This window comes from Aotus nancymaae, unplaced genomic scaffold (genome assembly GCF_030222135.1).
Source record: "Aotus nancymaae isolate 86718 unplaced genomic scaffold, 86718_ANA_hifiasm-v0.15.2.pri h1tg000007l, whole genome shotgun sequence".
In the NCBI taxonomy this organism is placed as follows: Eukaryota; Metazoa; Chordata; class Mammalia; order Primates; family Aotidae; genus Aotus; species Aotus nancymaae.
In genome coordinates, this window is record NW_026988418.1 from 542,789 (window position 1) to 563,260 (window position 20,472).

Here is a 20,472-nt window from a genome sequence, read left to right on the forward strand (position 1 = left end):
TAGCTGGGATTACAGGTGTCTGCCACCACCTCTAGCTAGTTTTTGTATTTTTAGTAGAGATAGGGATTCACAATGTTGGCCCAGCTGTTCTTGAACTCCTGACCTCAGATGATCCACCCACCTTGCTCTCCCAAACTGCTGGGATTACAGGCATGAGCCACCGTGCCCGGCCCAACTTACCTTTCATCTAATAACCTTATTAAATCACTAGGTGACTTTCCCCCAACCCACCCCAAGTCACCATCTGGCATTCCACTGACTTGGAGGCCACACACCTGTCCCACAAGACTCTAAACAGCTACCTATTTTTATCTCAAAAGTACTGACAGAAGGCTCCATTAGCAGCAAACAGACCTATGAACATAGGTCCTCTATGCTAGGAAAGCATTACTCTTTGAAATGGGGCTATATTTACAAATTTTATTACTTTTTATCCCAAAAATACATATAAATGAAAACCTGCTCTTCAAATGCAGGGAGGCCTTTGCCTAACATTGTCATATGAAAATCAGTATCAGCTCTTTAACACACAATTTACATATATACATACATACATACACACTGTATGTAAGCAGCTAATACTTTTCTACTTACACGTATTTCTCTGGTGGAAAACTAGGAAACTAGGAAACTCCCCTGCTTTCCAGCCTTGGGAAAGTAAATACAACCTCTCTGAACAATTTTTTAAAGGACGAAATGTGTAGAAACATGTAACAACACGACCTGCTTTAGACATATACACGTTATTAAAGTAAGGACCCTGTCACATCAGCGACAGTGTATTTCTCAGAGACAAAGGAGATGACATTTGAATAAAAACACAAAAGTGAAGTACAGTTAATATGATCAAAATTGTTATGTACATGCTCCATGGAGAAATCAGAAATTCTCTCAAAGAACAGATCCACGGCCAACTTCAGTCACTTGTGACACTGAATCAGCACCCATTGGTGGCAACCACGATCCTTCTGTACAGTCATGGGCTTAATTAAGCAGGTGCCATAAAGCATCTGTTTAAGTTAAACAGACATAATGCTTACTGACTGCGTACATTCCCACCCCCAAAACACTAAGTGCAAAATCAACTTCTAAGCTCAAGAGCTCAACCAGGTCAAAGCTTTGGTATATACTGGAGGTTGTTTGGTGATAACCAAAGCTTAGTAAGATTCTCTGCTCAGGGGTTTGCCCCAGAAGAAAAACACCTGGTCCACAAAGTTTAACAACTATATAAATAAAGTAACTGTACAAAGAGAACCAGCCATGATTTCCCCTTAACCAAGGGTTCATAGTTTCCTAGGCAGCAGTTCTGAAAACACCAACTAAAACCACAACGCTTCTACTAAAACACGATGTGCTGTAATTGGTGAGACTGTTTTCAAAACAAATGCCGGCAGGCACGTGGCCAATGTGCCACAGAAAAAAATTTAACAAAACATTAGTCAGTGAATTTAAATGGTAACACAATCGGGTCAGCAACAGAGGAAAAGAGTTAAGGCAGTAAGAGGCAATACAGAGAGCATACTATGGCTCTCTGAGTCAATCAAAGCCTTCCAAGAAGGAAAAGGTGTCTCAGTTTGTGTTCTTAGTTTGCTAGCTGTCAGACACTTCTTCCTCCTCCTCCTCATCCTCGTCGTCTTTCCTGTCTATTTCAGAAGTGTCTGACGACTCATGGAGCAAGACGTATTCTCTGCTACTGAACCCAAATTTGAGTACATCCTTTTCTTTTAGTTCATAGTATCTCTGTGGCTCAATACGTTTGTTGTTTAAGAAGGTTCCATTGCCTGAGCCAAGGTCAATGATGTAGGGTTTCACTCTTCGGCCAACCGTGCCATCAGCACGGGTATATTCCACAAGCCTAGCAGAGAAAAAGGAGAGAAACCTGTGAGCAAAGTCCTGCCTCAGATCAGCCTCTCTAAAGCTCTTTGCTAAAACAGCCTAGACGATGTAAACAACCTGGCTTGACCACAATTAAAATTAAAATTCTAGAGAATCAAATAAATCAAAGGAAAAGCATGGCCCTGGGAAGGGAAATTGGGAATTTACATATACTTAGTAGAAAAGGTGAGAATGGTTTGATGGAGGGTGGGCACAGTAGATCAAATGGTGGAAATGCAGAATCCAATGTCTCTTGCTGTGGTTAAGAAAATACATTTTTTTTCCTGTTGTTTATAATCAATATAATGTTTCTTTAACCTATATTTCAATATATTTTACTTCCTGTCCAAATGGGAAAAAACAGTGGACTTAGACTTCAGAGTCAAGGGAGCTATATTTGAGGCAGAGTTCTACTACGGCAGGGAGCCTCAGCTCCTGGGCCAGGGACTGTGGCCTGTAAGGAACTGGGCCACACAGCAAGAGGTGAGCAGTGGGCTGGCAAGCAAGCCAGCCAAGCTTCATCTGTATTTTCAGCTGCTCCCCATCACTTGTATTACTGCCTGAGCGCTGCCTCCTGTCAGATCAGCTGTGGCATTAGAGTCTCATAGGAGCGTGAACCCCATTGTGAACTGTGCACAGGTGGGACCTAGGTTGTGTGCTCCTTATGAGTCTAATGCCTGATCTCTCACTGTCTCCCATCACCCCCAGATGGGACCGCCTAATTGCAGGAAAACAAGCTGAGGGCTTCCACTGATTCTAGATTATGGTGAGTTGTGTAACTATTACATTATATGTTACAATGCGATAACAGAAAATAAAGTGCACAATAAATGTAATGTGCTTCAATCATCCCAAAACCATCCCCACTGGTCCATGGAAAAACTGTCTTCCACAAAAACGGTCCTTGGTACGAAAAAGGTTGGGGCCCATTGTACTATAGTGATCATTTATTAGGCAAGTCACTTGGTTTTGCTGGGCTTCAGTTTTCTCATCTGTCAAATGGGGATATAAATACTTGTCCATTCAAAGTCCGGCAGCCATGTTAAAAAAGAAAAAAAAACAGGCCAGGCACAGTGGCTTGTGCCTGTAATCTCAGCACTTTGGGAAGCCAAGATGGGGGCATCAAGGTCAGAAGTCTGAAACCAGCCTGGCCAATATGGTGAAACCCCGTCTCTACTGAAAATAAAAAAATTAACTGGGCATGGTGGCGCATGCCTGTAGTCCCAGCTACTAGGGAGTCTGAGGCAGAAAAATCACTTGAACCTTGAATCTGGGAGGCGGAGATTGCTGTGAGCTGAGACTGCACCACAGGACTCCAGCCTGGGCAACAGAGCAAGACTCCATCTCAAAAAAACAAAACAAAACAAAAAACAGCTGGGTGTGGTGGCTCAAGCCTGTAATCCCAGCACTTTGGGAGGCCGAGGCGGGTGGATTATGAGGGGTCAGGAGTTCAAGACCAGCCTGGCCAACATGGTGAAACCCTGTCTCTACTAAAAATGCAAAAATTGGCTGGGCATGGTGGCACACTCAAGTAGTCCGAGCTGCTCAGGAGGCTGAGAGGCAGGAGAATCGCTTGAACCCAGCAGGCAGAGGTTGCAGTGAGCTGAGATCGCACCACCGCACTCCAGTCTGGGTGACAGAACGAGACTCCGTCTCAAAAAAACCCCAAAAACAACAACAAAACAAAACAAACCTGCTGGGTGCGGTAGCTCACACCTGTTATCTCAGCACTTTGGGAGGCCAAGGTGGGTGAATCACTTGAGGACAGGAGTTTGAAACCAGCCTGGCCAACATGGGGAAATAAATCCCATCTCTACTAAAGTAAATATAAAAATTAGCCAAGTGTGGTGGCACACACCTGTAATCCCAGCTACTTGGGAAGCTGAGGCAGGAGAATCGCTTGAACCTGGGAGGCAGAGGTTGCAGTGAGCTGAGATTGCACCATTGCACTCCAGCCTGGGCAACAAGAGCAAAACTCCGTCTCAACCCCCACCCCAACAACACACAAAGAAACAAAAACCTGCCCTATCCTTCTCACAGGATTGTTGTGAGAATCATCACAGATGTCCCATAAGCCATCAAGATCCAGGTTCAAAATTAGCCAGCACAGAGGCACATGCCTGTGGTCCCAGTTACTTGGGAGGCTGAGGCAGGAGACAATCATTTGAGCTGTGTTAGCACCACTGCACTCCAGACGGGGTGACAGAGTGCGACCTTATCTCAAAGAAATAAAAAATAAAAGTTTAATGTTCTTATAAATATGTAAGCAATTATTTAAAGGGCAGTTAAATTAACAACGCTCTTTAGATAAGATAGGAGGGGTGTGGGATTCTTCTGTATAAACATGAACAAAAATCTTAGTAATCCTAACGAACCCAGTGATTGTTTCTGCTCACATTACAGTTTCTTCCTCCATGTTACTTACCGATATTGAAAGACCGCATGCTGCTTTGAACAAGATGGGTGATCGATTGGAATGTCTGCAATGCGGCGGTGTCGACCCAGTAGGTATGCACTCTGTCGATGTATGTACATGACTGGCAGCACCTCATCATTTTTAAACGGGTAGAGACGCCACCGTTTTTTGGGGATACGTGCTTCTGGGGGCTCACTATATTTAATGACTACACCCCGAAAAGTGTTGGTGTCCTCAAGAAGCGCCCCAGAAAGTTCAAAGCTTGGTTTTTCTTTAACAGGCACCTCTTTTTCTTTGTTGTTGCCACCAGGCCGAGGAACCAACTCCTGAGTCTCACTACCACCGCCACCAACGTCATTCCTCTGGTGATGCTCCCGTCGCCTGGCATTATAAAACTCCCGCTCGTCTTCCTGAGCCTGCAGGTTCTGAGTGTCTCGATCCCGTCCCTGACCCTGCCCACTCCCAGGCCTCTCGTTAGATGTTCTCCTTTGGTGGGAATGGCCCCGGTGTCTGTCTCGGTCACTGTTCCTAGCTCTCCTGTGTTCCTGTTCTGATGGTTCCCTGTGCTGCCGATCCTCCCGTCCTCTCCGGGGATGATCCTCACGCTCCTGAAATTCAAACAGATTCCATAATTTAAAAGTAGTCTACAATCTAAATGCAGCCCAAATCTAGTTCTTTTTGAACAAGCTGCATTCAAAAAGTCTTTTGTAATTTGGACTTTGGCATTTAGAACAACATTTCCCACAGAAATAAGATTATTTGGTGGTTATGTTCCCTTGCAAGGCCTCAAAGATGATATCTCATGCCTCTATTCAGCTATAGCCCTCCTAGCACAAGCCCATGTCCAGAGACCTAAAAACAAGAGACTATTTAGTCAGAAAAAATAAGGGAAAATAATTCCCTCTCTTTCAGAACAAAGGTAACTATAGGCAAACTTACAGGGAAGAGTATACAGAAAATAGAACAAAGTAGTCAGGTACAATATATGTAAAGGAAGAAGCTAGCTTTCTCTCATGTCAAAAATGAAAATATAATACTAAGTTCTTAAATCCTACTTTCACAGTCAAAAAAAAATTAAATATCTAGGAATAAACTTAAGAAACATGAAAGACATATAAGAAGAAATCTGTAAAAATTCATTAAAATAGATCTTTTTTTAAAGACCTGAAGAAATGGAGAAACATATCATGGTTTATTGAAAAAGACAGCATTAGCCGGGCGCGGTGGCTCATGCCAGTAATCCTAGCACTTTGGGAGGCCAAGGTGGGTGGATCACCTGAGGTCAGGAGTTCAAGACCAGGCTGGCCATCATGGTGAAACCCCATCTTAAAAGAAAAAAAAAGAAGAAAAAGAAAAAGACAGCATTGAAAATCAGCCTAGGCTGGGTGCGGTGGCTCACGTCTGTAATCCCAGCACTTTGGGAGGCCAAGGTGGGTGGATCACAAGGTCAGGAGTTCAAGACCAGCCTGACCAACATGGTGAAACCCTGTCTCTACTAAAAATACAAAATTAGCTGGGTGTGGTGGCACATGTCTATAATCCCAGCTACTCAGAGCTGAGACAGGAAATGGCTTGAACCTGGGAGGTTGCAGTGAGCCAAGATTGTGCCACTGCACTCCAGCCTGGGCAACAAGAGTGAAACTCCTTCTCAAAAAAAAAAAAAAAAAAGGGAAAAAAAAAAGATCAGCCCGGTTGAAAATGTTTGCAATATAAACCATACAGTAGTCCCAGGAGGATACATTCTAAGTGTGGTGGATGGCTAAAACCACGGATAGTACTGAACTGCAACACATTTCTGTTCACATCTTCCACCCATAAATTTAATGCCTTTTCCGTCTTAACTAAGCACTTATGAACTGTGGCTTTAACTTCTACTGTTTAAAGTACAACAGCAAAACTAGCATGAATTTCTTTTTCCTTCTCCACAATTTCACAATAGAAGATTCATTCTTACTATAAATCTTAGCAACTTCAATATATGACTTAAAAGCAATTTTTTAAATTTCCTTGAGAACTTTCATCTTTTCACTTAAAGGAAGCACTTTACAGCTTCTCTTCAGCATATCCTAATTGCCAAAATCACTACTATTGCGCTTTGGGGCCACTACTAAATAAAATAAAGGTTACTTGAATTCAAGCACTGCAGTACTGCAAGTTATCTGATAACCAGGATGGCTACTAAGTGATAGACGGGCAGTTAGCTCATACGGCACAGATACACCAGACACAGGAAGGATTCATGTCCCTGGTGGGACCGCACAAGTTTACACCAAGTGACTCAGGATAGTGAGCAATTTAAAATTTATGAGTTGTTTTTTTCTGGAGTTTTCAATTTAATATTTTCAGATGCAGGAAGTGAAACCACAAATAAGGGGAGCTACTACATATTAATATATCAATAAGAAATAATTCAATAGAAAAACTGGCAAATGGCCAGGTGCCAGTGGTTCACACTTGTAATCCCAGCACTTTGGGAGGCTGATGCAATGGATCAAGCGCTTGAGCCCAGGAGTTTGAGACCAGCCTGGGAAACATGGCGAAACCCTGTCTCTACTAAAAATACAAAAATTAGCTGGGCACAGTGGTGCATGCCTGCAGTCCAACTACTCGGAAAGCTGAGGTGGGAAGTATTGCTTGAGCCTGGGAGGCAGAGGTTGCAGTGAGCCAAGATTCCACCATTGCACTCCAGCGTGGATGACAGAGCAAGACTTCAATGTCTCAAAAAGAAAAAAGAAAAAAAAAAATGAACTATTTTCAGAAGAAATAAATGTCCAAGGGCCAGGCACAGTGGGTCACGCCTGTAATCCCAGCACTTTGGGAGGCCAAGGCAGCAGAACTGCTTGAGCCCAGGAGTTTTGAGACCAGCCTGTGCAACATGGCAAAACCTCATTTCTACAAAAAATACAAAAATTAGCCAGGCATGACAGCATGCACCTGTAGTCTCAGCTATTCCAGAAGTTGAAGTGGGAAGATCACTTGAGCCCAGGAGGTAGAGACTGAAGTGAGCTATGATCATGCCACTGCAGTCCATCCTGGGCAACTGAGTGAGACCCTGTCTCAAAAAAAAACAAAAGAAAAGAAAAGAGACACATGTCCAATAAATACATGAAGATATGCTTACCCTAATAATCAAAGCATCAAATTCTAAAAGAAATATGAATTTTCTCTCGTTTTGATTAGTAAAATTAAAAAGATCAATAATATCTAGAGTGAAAAAAGAAGGCACAGGAAAATGGATATTTTTCAGGCACTGATGGTAGGTATAAACCAGCATAGCCTATTTAGGGGAATTTGACAGTATTTAATCAAAATCTCATCAACCAATAATGCCACTTATAAGAATCAATCCTACAGAAATACTAGCAGATTTTTACTATACCTACAGATGTTTACTGTAATACTGTAATAAAAAAAATTGGAAACAACCTAACATTCTGCAATGGTAGAATGGTTAAATTATTATCTAGTCATATAAAGAAATGCTTCACAGCCATGAAAAAGAATGACATAATGACATAGAAAGATATCTAATATATTGTTAAAAGGGAGGGAAGAAAAGAGAAGGGGAAAGTTTCACAATATACCTAAAAATTACTATATAAGACCAGATATTTCTTTTTTTTTTTGAAACGGAGTTTCGCTCTTGTTACCCAGGCTGGAGTGCAATGGCGCGATCTCCGCTCACCGCAACCTCTGCCTCCTGGGTTCAGGCAATTCTCCTGCCTCAGCCTCCTGAGTAGCTGGGATTACAGGCACACGTCACTATGCCCAGCTAATTTTTTGTATTTTTAGTAGAGATGGGGTTTCACCATGTTAACCGGGATGGTCTTGATCTCTTGACCTTGTGATCCACCCTCCTCGGCCTCCCAAAGTGCTGGGATTACAAGCGTGAGCCACCGCGCCCAGCCCAAGACCAGATATTTCTATATATAGACTTGGCAGATGAGCTACTTCGAGAGATATTCCCACTATAATTTAACTAGATACTTATTAAATCTTTAATGCTTTGTTGGGCTCTCAAAAAGCAAGGGAAAATCTTCAATGAGAAAAAAATCTACAAAGGGGAAAAAAAAGATATGAGCTCTAAGCATGAGCTTAAATACTAAAGAGTATTAGACACACAAAAGAAAATGTAAACAAGCCACTGAGCATGAGAGGCAGCAAAAACAAGTCTTATAGTCCCGGCATGGTGGCTCACACCTGTAATTCCAGCACTTTGGGAGGCCGAGGGGGGCGGGTCACTTGAAGTCGGTCAGGAGTTCGAGACCAGCCTAGCCAATATGGGGAAACCTCGTCTGTACTAAAAATACAAAAATAAGCCAGGCATGGTGGCGCATGCCTGTAACCCCAGCTACTCAGGAGGTTGAGGCAGGAAAATTGCTTGAACGTGCGAAGTGGCAGTTGCAGTGAGCAGAGATCGCAGCAGCACACTCCAGCCTGGGCGACAGAGCAAGACTCGGTCTCAAAAAAAAAAAAAAAACCTATACAAGTCTTATAGCTGTAGATCCCCAAGAACTTCATTCATGGACAAAAATATTTTTGTTTTTTTCTTAAAAAAGAAAAAACTGGCCAGGTGCAGTGGCTCACGCCTGTAATCCCAGCACTTGGGGAGACAGAGGTGGGTGGATCACATGAGGTCAGGAGTTCAAGATGAGCATGGCCAACATGGTGAAACCCCAACTCTACCACTAGCTAGGCATGATGGTGATGCCTGTAATCCCAGCTTCTCAGGAGGCTGAGGCAGGAGAATTACTTGATCGCCTGGAGGTGAAGACTGTAGTGAGCTGCAGTTGCGCCACTGCACTCCAGCCTGGGCGACAGAGCAAGACTCTGTGTTAAAAAAAAAAAAAAAGAAAAGAAAAGATTGCTGATGAAGGTGACAGCAAAATACAAACAAACAAAAAAAAATTCTTGCCATGGACTAGGTAATGTATAAAAATGTTTAGATGATTAAGGTTAAACATTTTAAAATGGAGCAGTAAGAGACTTTCAAAATAATTAGGCAGAAAATTAGAATGATACAAAAATTAGCATGGCCCCTAATTTAAAGAATATATCTGCAGTAATAATAAAAATGATTAACCAGGCAGAGCGCAGTAGCTCATGCCTGTAATCCCAGCACTTTGGGAGGCCAAGGCAGGAGGCTCACTTGAGTCCAGGAGCTCAAGACCAACCTGGGCAACATAGTGACACCCCCATCTCTAAAAATAAAATACAATCGCCATATGATCCAGTAATCCCACTTCTGGATATATATCCCAAAGAAATGAAAGCAGGGTCTCAGAGATACTTGAGCACCCATATTCATGGAAGTACTGGGACTAAGACCTCATTCCCCAAGGTCTTCTCCCTGCCATACACAGGGCTCAAGTGAGGGCCGCCTGCTCAGAGTAGAACTGTTTCTCTAGACTTCCTAGCCTAGCAAAGACATGCATCAAGAGAGAGCCTCAGACAACCACCCTTCCTACTCCAAAACATTTACCAGCTTGCCACTGCTATCTGCCTCAGGACTAATCTCACCATGTCCTTTATCCCTGATTAAGAGTCACTGTAAGAAGTCATGAGGACTGGGTGTGGTGGCTTATATCTGTAATCTTAGCACTTTGGGAGGCTGAAGTGGGCGGATCACTTGAGCTCAGGAGTTCAAGACTAGCCTGGCCAACACGGTAAAATCCCATCTCTACTAAAAATACAAATAATAGCCGGATGTGGTGGCACACGCCTGTAGTCCCAGCTACTAGGGTGGCTGGGGCAGGAGAATCACTTCAACTCAGGAGGTAGAAGTTGCAGTGAGCCGAGATTGTACCACTACACTCCAGCCGGGGTGACAGAGTAAGACTCTGTCTCAAAAAAAAAAAAAGTAGGGTGGAATCAGTGATGTCTGATTTCTCTCACTGTCATAATTTTTGGCCAGGCAGAGTGGCTCATGCCTGTAATCCCAGCACTTTGGGAGGCTGAGACAGGCAGATCACGAGGTCAAGAGATCGAGACCATCCAGGCCAACATGGTAAAACCCTGTCTCTACTAAAAATAAAAAAATTAGCTGGGCATGGTGGCACACACCTGTAGTCCCAGCTACTCGGGAGGCTGAGGCAGCCTCCTTGAACCCAGGAGGCTGAGGTCACAGTAAGTCGAGATCACACCACTGTACTCCAGCCTGGCAACAGAGCGAGACTCCAAAAAAAAAAAAAAAAACTGTTCGTCTTCTCTTAAACCCCTGCAATGAGGTCTCACCCTTACTACTCCACTAAAATTGCTGGTCAAGATCACCAGTGACCTCCACGTTGCTAACTCCAGTGGCCAATTCTCAGTCTTCATTGCATCTAACACAGTTAATCACTCTGTCCTCAATACACTTCCTTCTTATGGCTTCAGAGTTACCAGATTCTCTTGCTTTCCTCTCTTTTCAGTCTCCTTTGCTGATGTCACTGCAATTTCTTCACACTGGATCACAGCTGGATTTAGTCCTTCGTTGGTTGTTCTATCTACAGTCATTTCCTTTGTAATTTCATCTAATCCTAACACTTTTCATACAGCTATATGCAGATGACTTAAATGTGTATCTCCCCCGGATTTAGAAATAGGGTAACTGCAAATGTAGTAAATTAAGGTCAAACTGGAGTAGTGCAGGTCATTAATCCCATATGACTGGTGACCTTGGAAAAGAAGAGAGAGAGAGATTCATGGGAGAAGGCCATGTGATGATGGACAGAGAGTCTATCATAGTGGTTACTTCTGGCAAGTGAGGTGGAGGTTTTTTTGTTGAGAAGGTGGTACAATTTTGGGGATGAGACAAGTAAACCATACTCTCATTTTATATTTTATATTTTATATACCTCTGTATTATTACGATAAGCATGTAATCAATACATTTGTTTTGAAAATGGTGGATCAGCTGGGTGCAGTGGCTCACAACCGTAATCCCAGCACTTTGGGAGGCTGAGGCAGGCAGATCACTTGAGGTCAGGAGTTCGAGACCAGCCTGGCCAACATGGTGAACCCTCATCTCTACTAAAAATACAAAAATTAGCCAGGTGTGGTGGCACGTGCCTGTAATCCTAGCTACTGGGGAGGCTGAGGCATGAGAATCGCTTGAACCCACGAGGCAGAGGTTGCAGCGAGCCGAGATCACACTACTGAACTCCAGCCTGGGCAACAGAGTGAGACTCCACCTCAAAAAAAAAAAAAAAACCTCACAAAATGGTGGTTCAGAGATTGAAAAGTCATCCCTCAGTATCCTCAGGAGTTTGGTTCCAGAATCCCCAGCGGATAAAAAAGATATCTCAGGATATTCAAGCTCCTTATATAAAATGGTGTATTTTGCACACATAGTCTGTGAATATCCTCCTGCATACTTTAAATCATCGCTAGGTTACTTATAATACCTAATACAATGTATACGCTATATAAATAGTTGTTATATTGTTTTTTATTTGTCTTTAAAAATTTGTTTTTTTTTTTAAAACAGTGTCTTGCTCTGACACCCAGGCTGGAGTACAGTGGTGCCATCTTGGCTCACTGCAACCTCCCCGTCCCAGGTTCAAGCAATTCTCCTGCTTCAGCCTTCCAAGTAGCTGGGATTACACGCCTGGCTAATTTTTATATTTTTAGTAGAGACGGCTTTCACCATGTTGGCCAGGCTGGTCTCCTGACCTCAGGTGATCTACCTGCCTCGGCCTCCCAAAGTGCTGGGATTATAGGTGTGAGCCACTGTGACTGGTCCAGACTTTAATCCCAGTTACTTAGGAGGCTAAGGCAGGAGAATCCCTTAAACCCAGAAGGTGGAGGCTGCAGTGAGCAGAGATTATGCCACTGCAGTCCAGCCTGGGCAACAGAGCGAGACTCCATCTCAAAAAAAAAAAGACTAAAATCTCATTCCTCAAAATTGAGAATACGGCAAGAGTGTCTGCTCTCATTACTCTTTTATCTCTCTTTGCCTTCCGCCATCCCTGTTAAGATGTGAGTTGCTCCTCCTTGCCTTCCGCCATGATTGTGAGGCCTCTCCAGCCATGTGGAACTTTAAACCTCTTTCTTTTGTAAATTGCCCAGTCTTGGGTATGTCTTTGTCAACAGCATGAAAACGGACTAATACAAACAGAAAAAGGAAATAAAATGTGTACAGATTGTAAAGGAAGAAATAAAACTGTCCCTATTTATAGATATGATTGTCTATGTAGAAAATCCCAAGTAATCTAAAAAAAATAACCTAGAATAAACAAGTTCAGCAAGGATACAGGATTAAGATAAACACACAAAAATGAATTATATTTCTATATACTAGCAATGAAAATGTGGACACTCATTTAAAATACCCTTTATAATTATTCCAAAAAGAAATGTGTATAGGATTTATATGCTGAAAACTAGAACCGCTGATAAAAGAAATCAAAGATGATCTAAATAAAAGGGGAGTTACACAGTGTTCATAGATTAGAAGAGTTAACAGTAAAAAGTCAATTATTGCCTCCAAACACTAGTTTAACACAGGTGCTATCAAAATCCTAGCAAGACTTTTTTTTGGATCTCACCCAGGCTGGAGTGCAGTGGTGTGATCACTGCAGCCTCAACCTCCTAGACTTAAGTAATCCTCCCACCTCAGCCTCCTGAGTGAGGGGCTACAGGTACATGCCACTACACCCAGCTAATTTTTGTATTTTTTGTACAGAAGGGTTTCACCATGTTGCCTAGACTGGTCTGGAACTCCTAAGCTCAAGCAATCTGCTCACCTCAGTCTCCCAAAGCGTTGGGATTCAGGCATGAGCCACTGTGACCAGCCCAGACTTTATTTTAATAGATACAAGATTGTTTTAAAACTTATATGAATGACAAAGGAACTTGAATAGCGAAAGCAATTTTTATAAAATAAAATACAGTGGGAGAAATCAGTCTATACGATTTAACGATTTATTATATAGCTATAGTAATCAAGACTGTGTGGTACTGGCAGAATGACAGACGTTGACAAATGGAACAGAACAGCAATCCCAGAAATAGACCCACATATATATGCCCAACTGATTTTCAACAAAAGAGCAAAAGCAATTCAGTGGAGGAAAGATGGTCTTTTCAACAAATGGTGCTGATGCAACTGGACATTCATAGGCCAAAAAAAAAAAAAAAAGAAAAGAAAAGAACCTGAAAAGAAACTAAAATCACATCATGGACTTTTAAGAAAAAAATTTAAGGGTCGGGCGTGGTGGCTCACGCCTGTAATCCTAGCACTTTGGGAGGCTGAGGTGGGTGGATCACCTGAGGTCAGGAGTTCAAGACCAGCCTGGCCATCATGGTGAAACCCCATCTTTAAAAAAAAAAAAATTTAAGAGAAAATTTCAGAGATCTAGGGCCAGGCAAAAAGTTCTTAGCCATGACATCAAAAACACAATCCATAAAAGGGAAAACAGATAAGCTGGACCTCATTGAAACCAAAAACTTTTGCTCTGGCCAGGCATAGTGGCTCATTCCTGTAATCCCAGCAATTTGGGAAGCTGAGGCGGGTGGATCATCTGAGGTTAGGAGTTCGAGACCAGCTTGACCAACATGGAGAAACCCCGTCTCTACTAAAAATACAAAATTAGCTGGGCGTGGTGGCACATGACTGTAATTCCAGCTACTTGGGAGGCTGAGGCAGGAGAATTTATTGAACCTGGGGGGCAGAGGTTGCAGTGAGCCAAGATCGTGCCACTGCACTCCAGCCTGGACAACAAGAGTAAAACTCTATCTCAAAACAAACAAACAAAACAAAACAAGACAAAACAAACTTTTACTCTGAGATAAACCCTGTTAAGAAAATGAAGACAAGCTAGATTGGGGAAAAAAATATTTGTAAACCATATACCCCAAAAGAACTAGTATCCACAATACAAAAAGAATTCTTAAAAACTAAAGAGTAAAAAAGCAAATAATACAATTAGAAAACAGGCAAAAGACATGAGACATTGCACCTGAGAAGATACATACAGATGGCAAATAAGCACAAGAAAAGATGTCCAATATAATAAGCCATTAGGAAAATGCAAATGATGGGAGGCTGAAGCAGGAGAATCACTTGAACTCGGGAGGTAGAAGTTGCAGTGAACTAAGATCTTGCCACTGCACTACAGCCTAGGAGACAGAGCGAGACTCTGTCTCAAAAAAAAAAAAAAAAGAAAAAAAGGGGCCAGGCACGGTGGCTCACGAGTGTAATCTCAGCATTTTGGGAGGCTGAAGTGGGCGGATCACAAGGTCAAGAGATCAAGACCATCCTCGATAACACGGTGAAACCTTGTCTTTACTAAAAATACAAAAATTAATTATCTGGGCATGGTGGCGTGTGCCTGTAATCCCAGCTACTCTGGAGGCCGAGGCAGGAGAATCATTTGAACCAGGGAGTCAGAGGATGCAGTGAGCTGAGACAGTGCCATTGCACCCCAGCCTGGCGACAGAGCAAGACTCCATCTCAAAAAAAGAAAAAAGAAAAAAAAAAAAAAAAAAAAAAAGCCGAGCACAGTGGCTCACGCCTGTAATCCCAGCACTTTGGGAGGCCGAGGCAGGCAGATGACAAGGTCAGGAGATCAAGACCATCCTGGCCAACATGGTGAAACCCCGTCTCTACTTAAAATAAAATAAAATAAAGGAAAACGCAAGCTAAAATCACAATGAAATACCACTACACACCTATCAGAATGGCTAAAATTAAGTGATAACATTAAATGGTGACACAGGGAAACCCAATCATTCAAACAATGCTGGTGGGACAGTCACTGTTACAAACTAAATTGTGCCCTCCAAAATTAGCTTGTTGAAGTACTAAACCCAAGTACCTTAGAATGTATTAATAGCTGTTTTTGGAGACGAGGTCTTTAAAGAGCTGATTAAGTTAAAATGAGGGTAGGGCCCTAATCGATATGGCTGAGAAAAGACACCAGGACAGAAGAAAGATCACGTGAGGATATAGCAAAAAGGTAGCCACCTGCAAGCCAAGGAGAGAGGATGTCTTTCAGAAGAATCCAAACCTGCAAACATCCTAATCTTGGACTTCTAGCCTCCAGAATTACAAGAAAATGAATTTCTGTTGTTTAAGCCACGTACTCTATGGCATTTCATTATGGTGGCCCTAATAAATTAATACAGCCACTCTGGAAAACAGTCTGGCAATTTCTTAAAAATATTAAACCTGCAACTACCATACGATCCAGCAATTACACTTCTGAGCATTTATCCCAGAGAAATGAACTCTTATGTTCACATACAATCCTATAACAAATGTCTATATAGCAGCTTTATGTGTAATAGCCAAAAAATGGAAACAAGCCAAATGTTCTTTAATGAGTGAGTGGCTAAATCCGTGCTATTAGATATCACTCAGGAATGAAACGGAACAAACTACTGAGAGATGCAACCTGAATCAATCTCTGAAGGATTCTGCTGAATGAAATCCTAAATTAGGTTATATACTGTATGATTCCATTTATATAACATTCTTGAAATGAAAAAATTACAGAAATGAAGAACAGATTAGAAGTTGCCAGAAGTTAAAGGAGGATAAAGGTGGGAGATAAGTGGGTGTGGCTACAAAAGGAGAACAGGAGGTATTCCTTGTGGTGAAGGAAATGTTATCTTGACTGTATTGATGTCAATATTCTGATGGTGGTGATGTACCACAGTTCTGTTATGAATAGATGTTATCACTGGAAGAAACCAGGCAGAGTAAATCTCTCTGAATTATTTCTGACAACTGTATGTGAACCAACAATAATCTCAAAATAAAAAGGTGAATTTCAGCAAACAAGTAGAAAAAAAGAAATACACCCAGTTTTCAGAAAAGCCCATTGGAGGTACAGGTAGAGATGCAGGTGAGTGCACGTGCACACACACACACACAAACACACACACACACACAGCCCTCTCTAGCTATGTTAGGAAAAGGATCTCGATGTGGACCCAACATCAAAACACCACAATCCACTTACCTGCTTCACTTTGACTGTTGAGTGGTGAGGACTTCGGGTCCTCTTACTCCGAGGAGACTTGCTTCTTCTCCCTGAGGACTTGTTTTTCTTTTTGGGTGGGGACCTATACAGAGCATGGTACATATAGGATTTTACTCAATTTCCCTTCCCCCATAAAAATTAGCTTCCAGTATCAGGCTTACCTACTAACACAAACACCACATTTGTGAAGGTCTCTGCCAGACACATTAAAGTCATGAGGTTCACATTCCTAGCCCTAACATCTCCCTTGCATTCCATACTCACAAAGACAACTCTCTACTGAACCTTCTCACTTAGATAACATAGCTCTTAATTCCCAAGCCTTCAAAACCTTTCCTCTCCTACTTTTTGCCATCTTGTTAATTGGCATCACCATCCAGAAGTCACCTTTGACTCTTTACCCCTCACCACTAACACCCCTACCATCAATAACAATCCATCCATCCTGTGGTTCTACTTCCTCCCTATACTATCTCATTCTTACCACCCACCTGCTTGACCACTATACTCCACCGACACTGGCTTTTTCCCATTTCAATCATGATTCATTCTACTTCAAGTGCATTACACATATTGTTTCCTCTGCCTGCATCTTTCAGAGGCTGGATCATTCCTATCAGTCAGGTTGCAGTTCAAATGACACCTCTTTAGAGAGGCCTCCTCCTTCTTCTCTCCAATCTCTCACTATCATATTACTGTTTTAACTTATCAATAATACTTGTTACTAACTGAAACTATTTTATTTATTTCTTATTATTGTCTGTCTCAGGGCTAGATTTGGAAACGGTGAAGACCATCTAACTGAATCACCCTTGCAGCCCCAAAACCTAGGGCAGTCTTTAACACTTAACAGGCACTCAGTAAAACTATGCTGAATGAACGCATAAATCAATGTGAAGTAACTTTTTTTTTTTTTTTTTTTTTTTTTAGTTTCTGTCGACGTGAAAACCTTTTGGGCAAGTAATTGTAAAGACAACGCCCGCACTCCATTCGGGATAAGGAGAATCTCCTTCCAATTTAACAGATTATCAGTGCTATCTGCTGGGCCACACTTTGCAAAGTGCTGGGGACACAAGAATGGAGGGGCGGGATCCTGCCAGTTAGGCATTAGGCGTTGAACACCCAGCTATAATGCAAGTGACAGAGCAAGCATAACACAGGCACGACTGGATCACTCTCAACCGCCTCAGGATTAGGTCCGGGCTAGCTGCGCCCAGCATTCAAAACCTGTTTCGGACGCTAGCCCTGCCCGCCTTTCTGAATAAGTCCAACCCAAGGTCCATCCTGGGCTGCTCCCTCACTTACCGGCTAACTCCTCGGGCTCGGTTCCCGCGGTGGCCCGGGCGGCCCGGCTCGCTGGCCGGCGGGGACGGGCTACCGCCGGAGTGGTCCGGACGACGGTGGGCGGGAGGTGCGGCTTCAGGGCTGAGACGCTCCTGCTTCACCACCACTGTCGCCGGCAGCACCACGTCCCCGTCCCGGTGTCTTCGCCGGCTCCCTCGCTCCCGTTCGCTCTTCACCGCCTTCATTCTGTGATTTTGCCTGAGCGAAAGAAAGCAGATCCGTTGAACTCCTCTAGCTGAAGGAAATGACGAGTTTGACTCCTGGATTTCCGCTTCCGGGGTGCCTCCAGCTCCCAGAAATCTTCGCGGCAGAGAGATTAAACAGGTGACGACTCCCTAGTGAGCGTGGCCAGTGACCAGGTTGGGTGGCGGGAGTTTCGGGTTTCAAAAACAAACTTCTGGCCTGGCGCGGTGGCTCACGCCTGTAATCCCAGCACTTTGGGAGGCCGAGGCTGGCGGATCACTTGAGGTCAGGCGAGACCATCCTGGCCAACACGGTGAAACCCCGTCTCTACTAATGATACAAAACAATTAGTGGGCGTCGGGGCGTGCGCCTGTAATCCCAGCTACTCGGGAGGCTTGAGGCAGGGGAATCTCATGAACCCGGGAGGCGGAGGTTGCAGTGAGCCGATTGCGTCACTGCACTCCAGTCTGGGCGACAAGAACGAAACCGTCTCAAAAAAAAAAAAAAAAAAAAAGCAGGAAGCAGGGCTGGGCGCGGTGGCTCACACCTGTAACGCCAGCACTTTCGTAGGTTGAGGCAGCCGGATCACTTGAGGTCAAGAGTTCGAGACCAGCCTGGCCAACACGGGGAAACCCTGTCTCTACTAAAAATACAAAAATTAACCTGGTGTGGTGGCGCACACCTATAATCCCAGCTATTTGGGAGACAGAGGCAAGAGAATCGCTTGAACCCGGGAGGCATAGGTTGCAGTGAGTGGGGATTGCACCACTGCACTTTAGCCTGGGCGACAGAGACATCACCAAAAAAACCTGGAAAAAAGCAAACCTCTCAAGGCTGTTTGTTGCCACGTTATTAGTAATTACAAAACATGGAAACAATGTAAATGCTCAGCAGTAGGGAAGTTAGCCAAATTAATGGGTGTTATGTGGCCATTAGTAAACCATTTACAAACTCTAAAAGCCGTGACTTGTTAACGATAAAGCAGGATACAAAATTGTGCACAAACTGTAATTACATTTACATTTGGAAATAGAAGGGAGGAAGAAATGGAAATGCAATCAGAGATGAGAACCCATGGTCAAAACATTAGCTTTTCCTCATCTGTTTCCTAAACTTTCTGCAATGCTTTTGGGGCTCAGAAACCGAAACCCCAAAATAAGGCACAACTGACTTGCTGAACTGAAGAAGCCTCGATGTTCCTTCCTCGCACCCACCGTCTCTCCCAAAGCACAGGACTTCATCTGTCTAACATCCAGACTACCAAAAGGAATAATTGTTTCTTTCTTCTCCTCCCAATAATGTAATCACACCTGACCAGAGACCCTTATACTGTCAAAAAGAGCTATTTACAGCTGAGCACAGTGACAGCAGCCTGTAATTCCAGTGCTTTAGGAGGCCAAGACAGAAAAATCATTTGAAATCAGCAGTTCGAGATCAACTTGCCCAACATAGCAAGACTGTCTCTATAAAAAATTAAATTGTCAGGGACTGTTGGCTCGAACCTGTGGTTCCAGCAGAGACAGGAGGATTGCTTGAGCCCAGGAGTTGGAGGCTGTAGTGAGCCATGATCTCACCACTGCACTCCAGCCAGGGCTACAGAGTGAGACCCTGTCTTCAAAAGAACCAAAACAAAATAAAACAAAAAATATTTACAAATTTATCTCTGTCCCCTTATCCATTCATTCTCCCTAGTAATCCCTGAACAGAATGCCTCCTTCTCTCACCCCCTTAAACCTCTTTTATCAGGAGGGTATATAAACTTCTGAACCCTTTTCGGGGTGGGTAATCATGCTGTGATTCTCCCCATGTATGCATTTTAAATACATTTGTATGCCTTTTCTCCAATTAATCTGCCTTTTGATTAATTGGAGAAAAGGCCTACAAATGTATTTAAATTTGATTCTACAATTAATCTGTCTTTGAATTGATTTTTGATCGAATCTTCAGGGGGCAAAGGGGAAGTTTCTTATCGGCCCCTACATTGTCATTTCTCCATTTAATTAGAAAAATACTTTAGGTCGGGCGCAGTGGCTCACGCCTATAATCCCAACACTTTGGGAGAGTGAGACAGGCGGATCACGAGGTCAGGAGTTCAAGACCAGCCTAGCCAACATGGTGAAACCCTGTCTCTACTAAAAATACAAAAATTAGCCGGGCATGGGGGTGCGCCCCTGTAGTCCCAGGTACTCGGGAGGCTGAAGCAGGAGAATCATTTGAACCCAGGAGGCAGAGGTTGCAGTGAGCCGAGATCGCACCACTGCACTCTAGCCTGGGCTACAGAGCGAGACTCCATCTCAATTTAAAAAACAAACAAAAACCTTCAAAAAACCCAGGAACTCCAGGTGACTTCCTTTGGAATTATCCCTTAACCCTTCATGAGGAGTCAGGAGATGACTCCTGTATTTCAGGCGACAAAATTGGGGCACGACAAGGGTGATCTGCCCATTTCATTCAAATCGCGAGCTAGAAGCAGCATCAGCACTCGAACCGCCGTTTCCCTTGCTTCCAAGAGTATACGGGCGACCCGGTGAGCAGAAGGCCTAAGGAGCCAAGCACCAGAGGTTTCTGCCCAGGAGGCACAGGATGAAACTCGTGGGCTGTTGGCCCCGCCCCACTTTGAAGCTCCGCCCAGGCCAAGAAGCGCAGGGGCGGGGGTGAGCGTTGGTTTCCATGGTGACGACAAAC

At 43.4% G+C, this 20,472-nt stretch overlaps 1 protein-coding gene across 1 annotated transcript; it reads right to left on the reverse strand.

The window, feature by feature from the left end:
• Positions 1 to 400: 400 nt before the first annotated feature.
• SNIP1 (Smad nuclear interacting protein 1) lies at positions 401 to 17,830 on the reverse strand. Its single transcript, XM_012439260.2, has 4 exons — positions 17,566 to 17,830; positions 16,240 to 16,342; positions 4,301 to 4,899; positions 401 to 1,855 (listed from the first exon to the last, which is right to left on the reverse strand). The coding sequence occupies exons 1-4, from the start codon at positions 17,787 to 17,789 to the stop codon at positions 1,591 to 1,593; spliced, it is 1,191 nt and encodes a 396-aa protein (XP_012294683.2). The 5' UTR covers positions 17,790 to 17,830; the 3' UTR covers positions 401 to 1,590.
• Between the last annotated feature and the right edge of the window lie 2,642 nt (positions 17,831 to 20,472).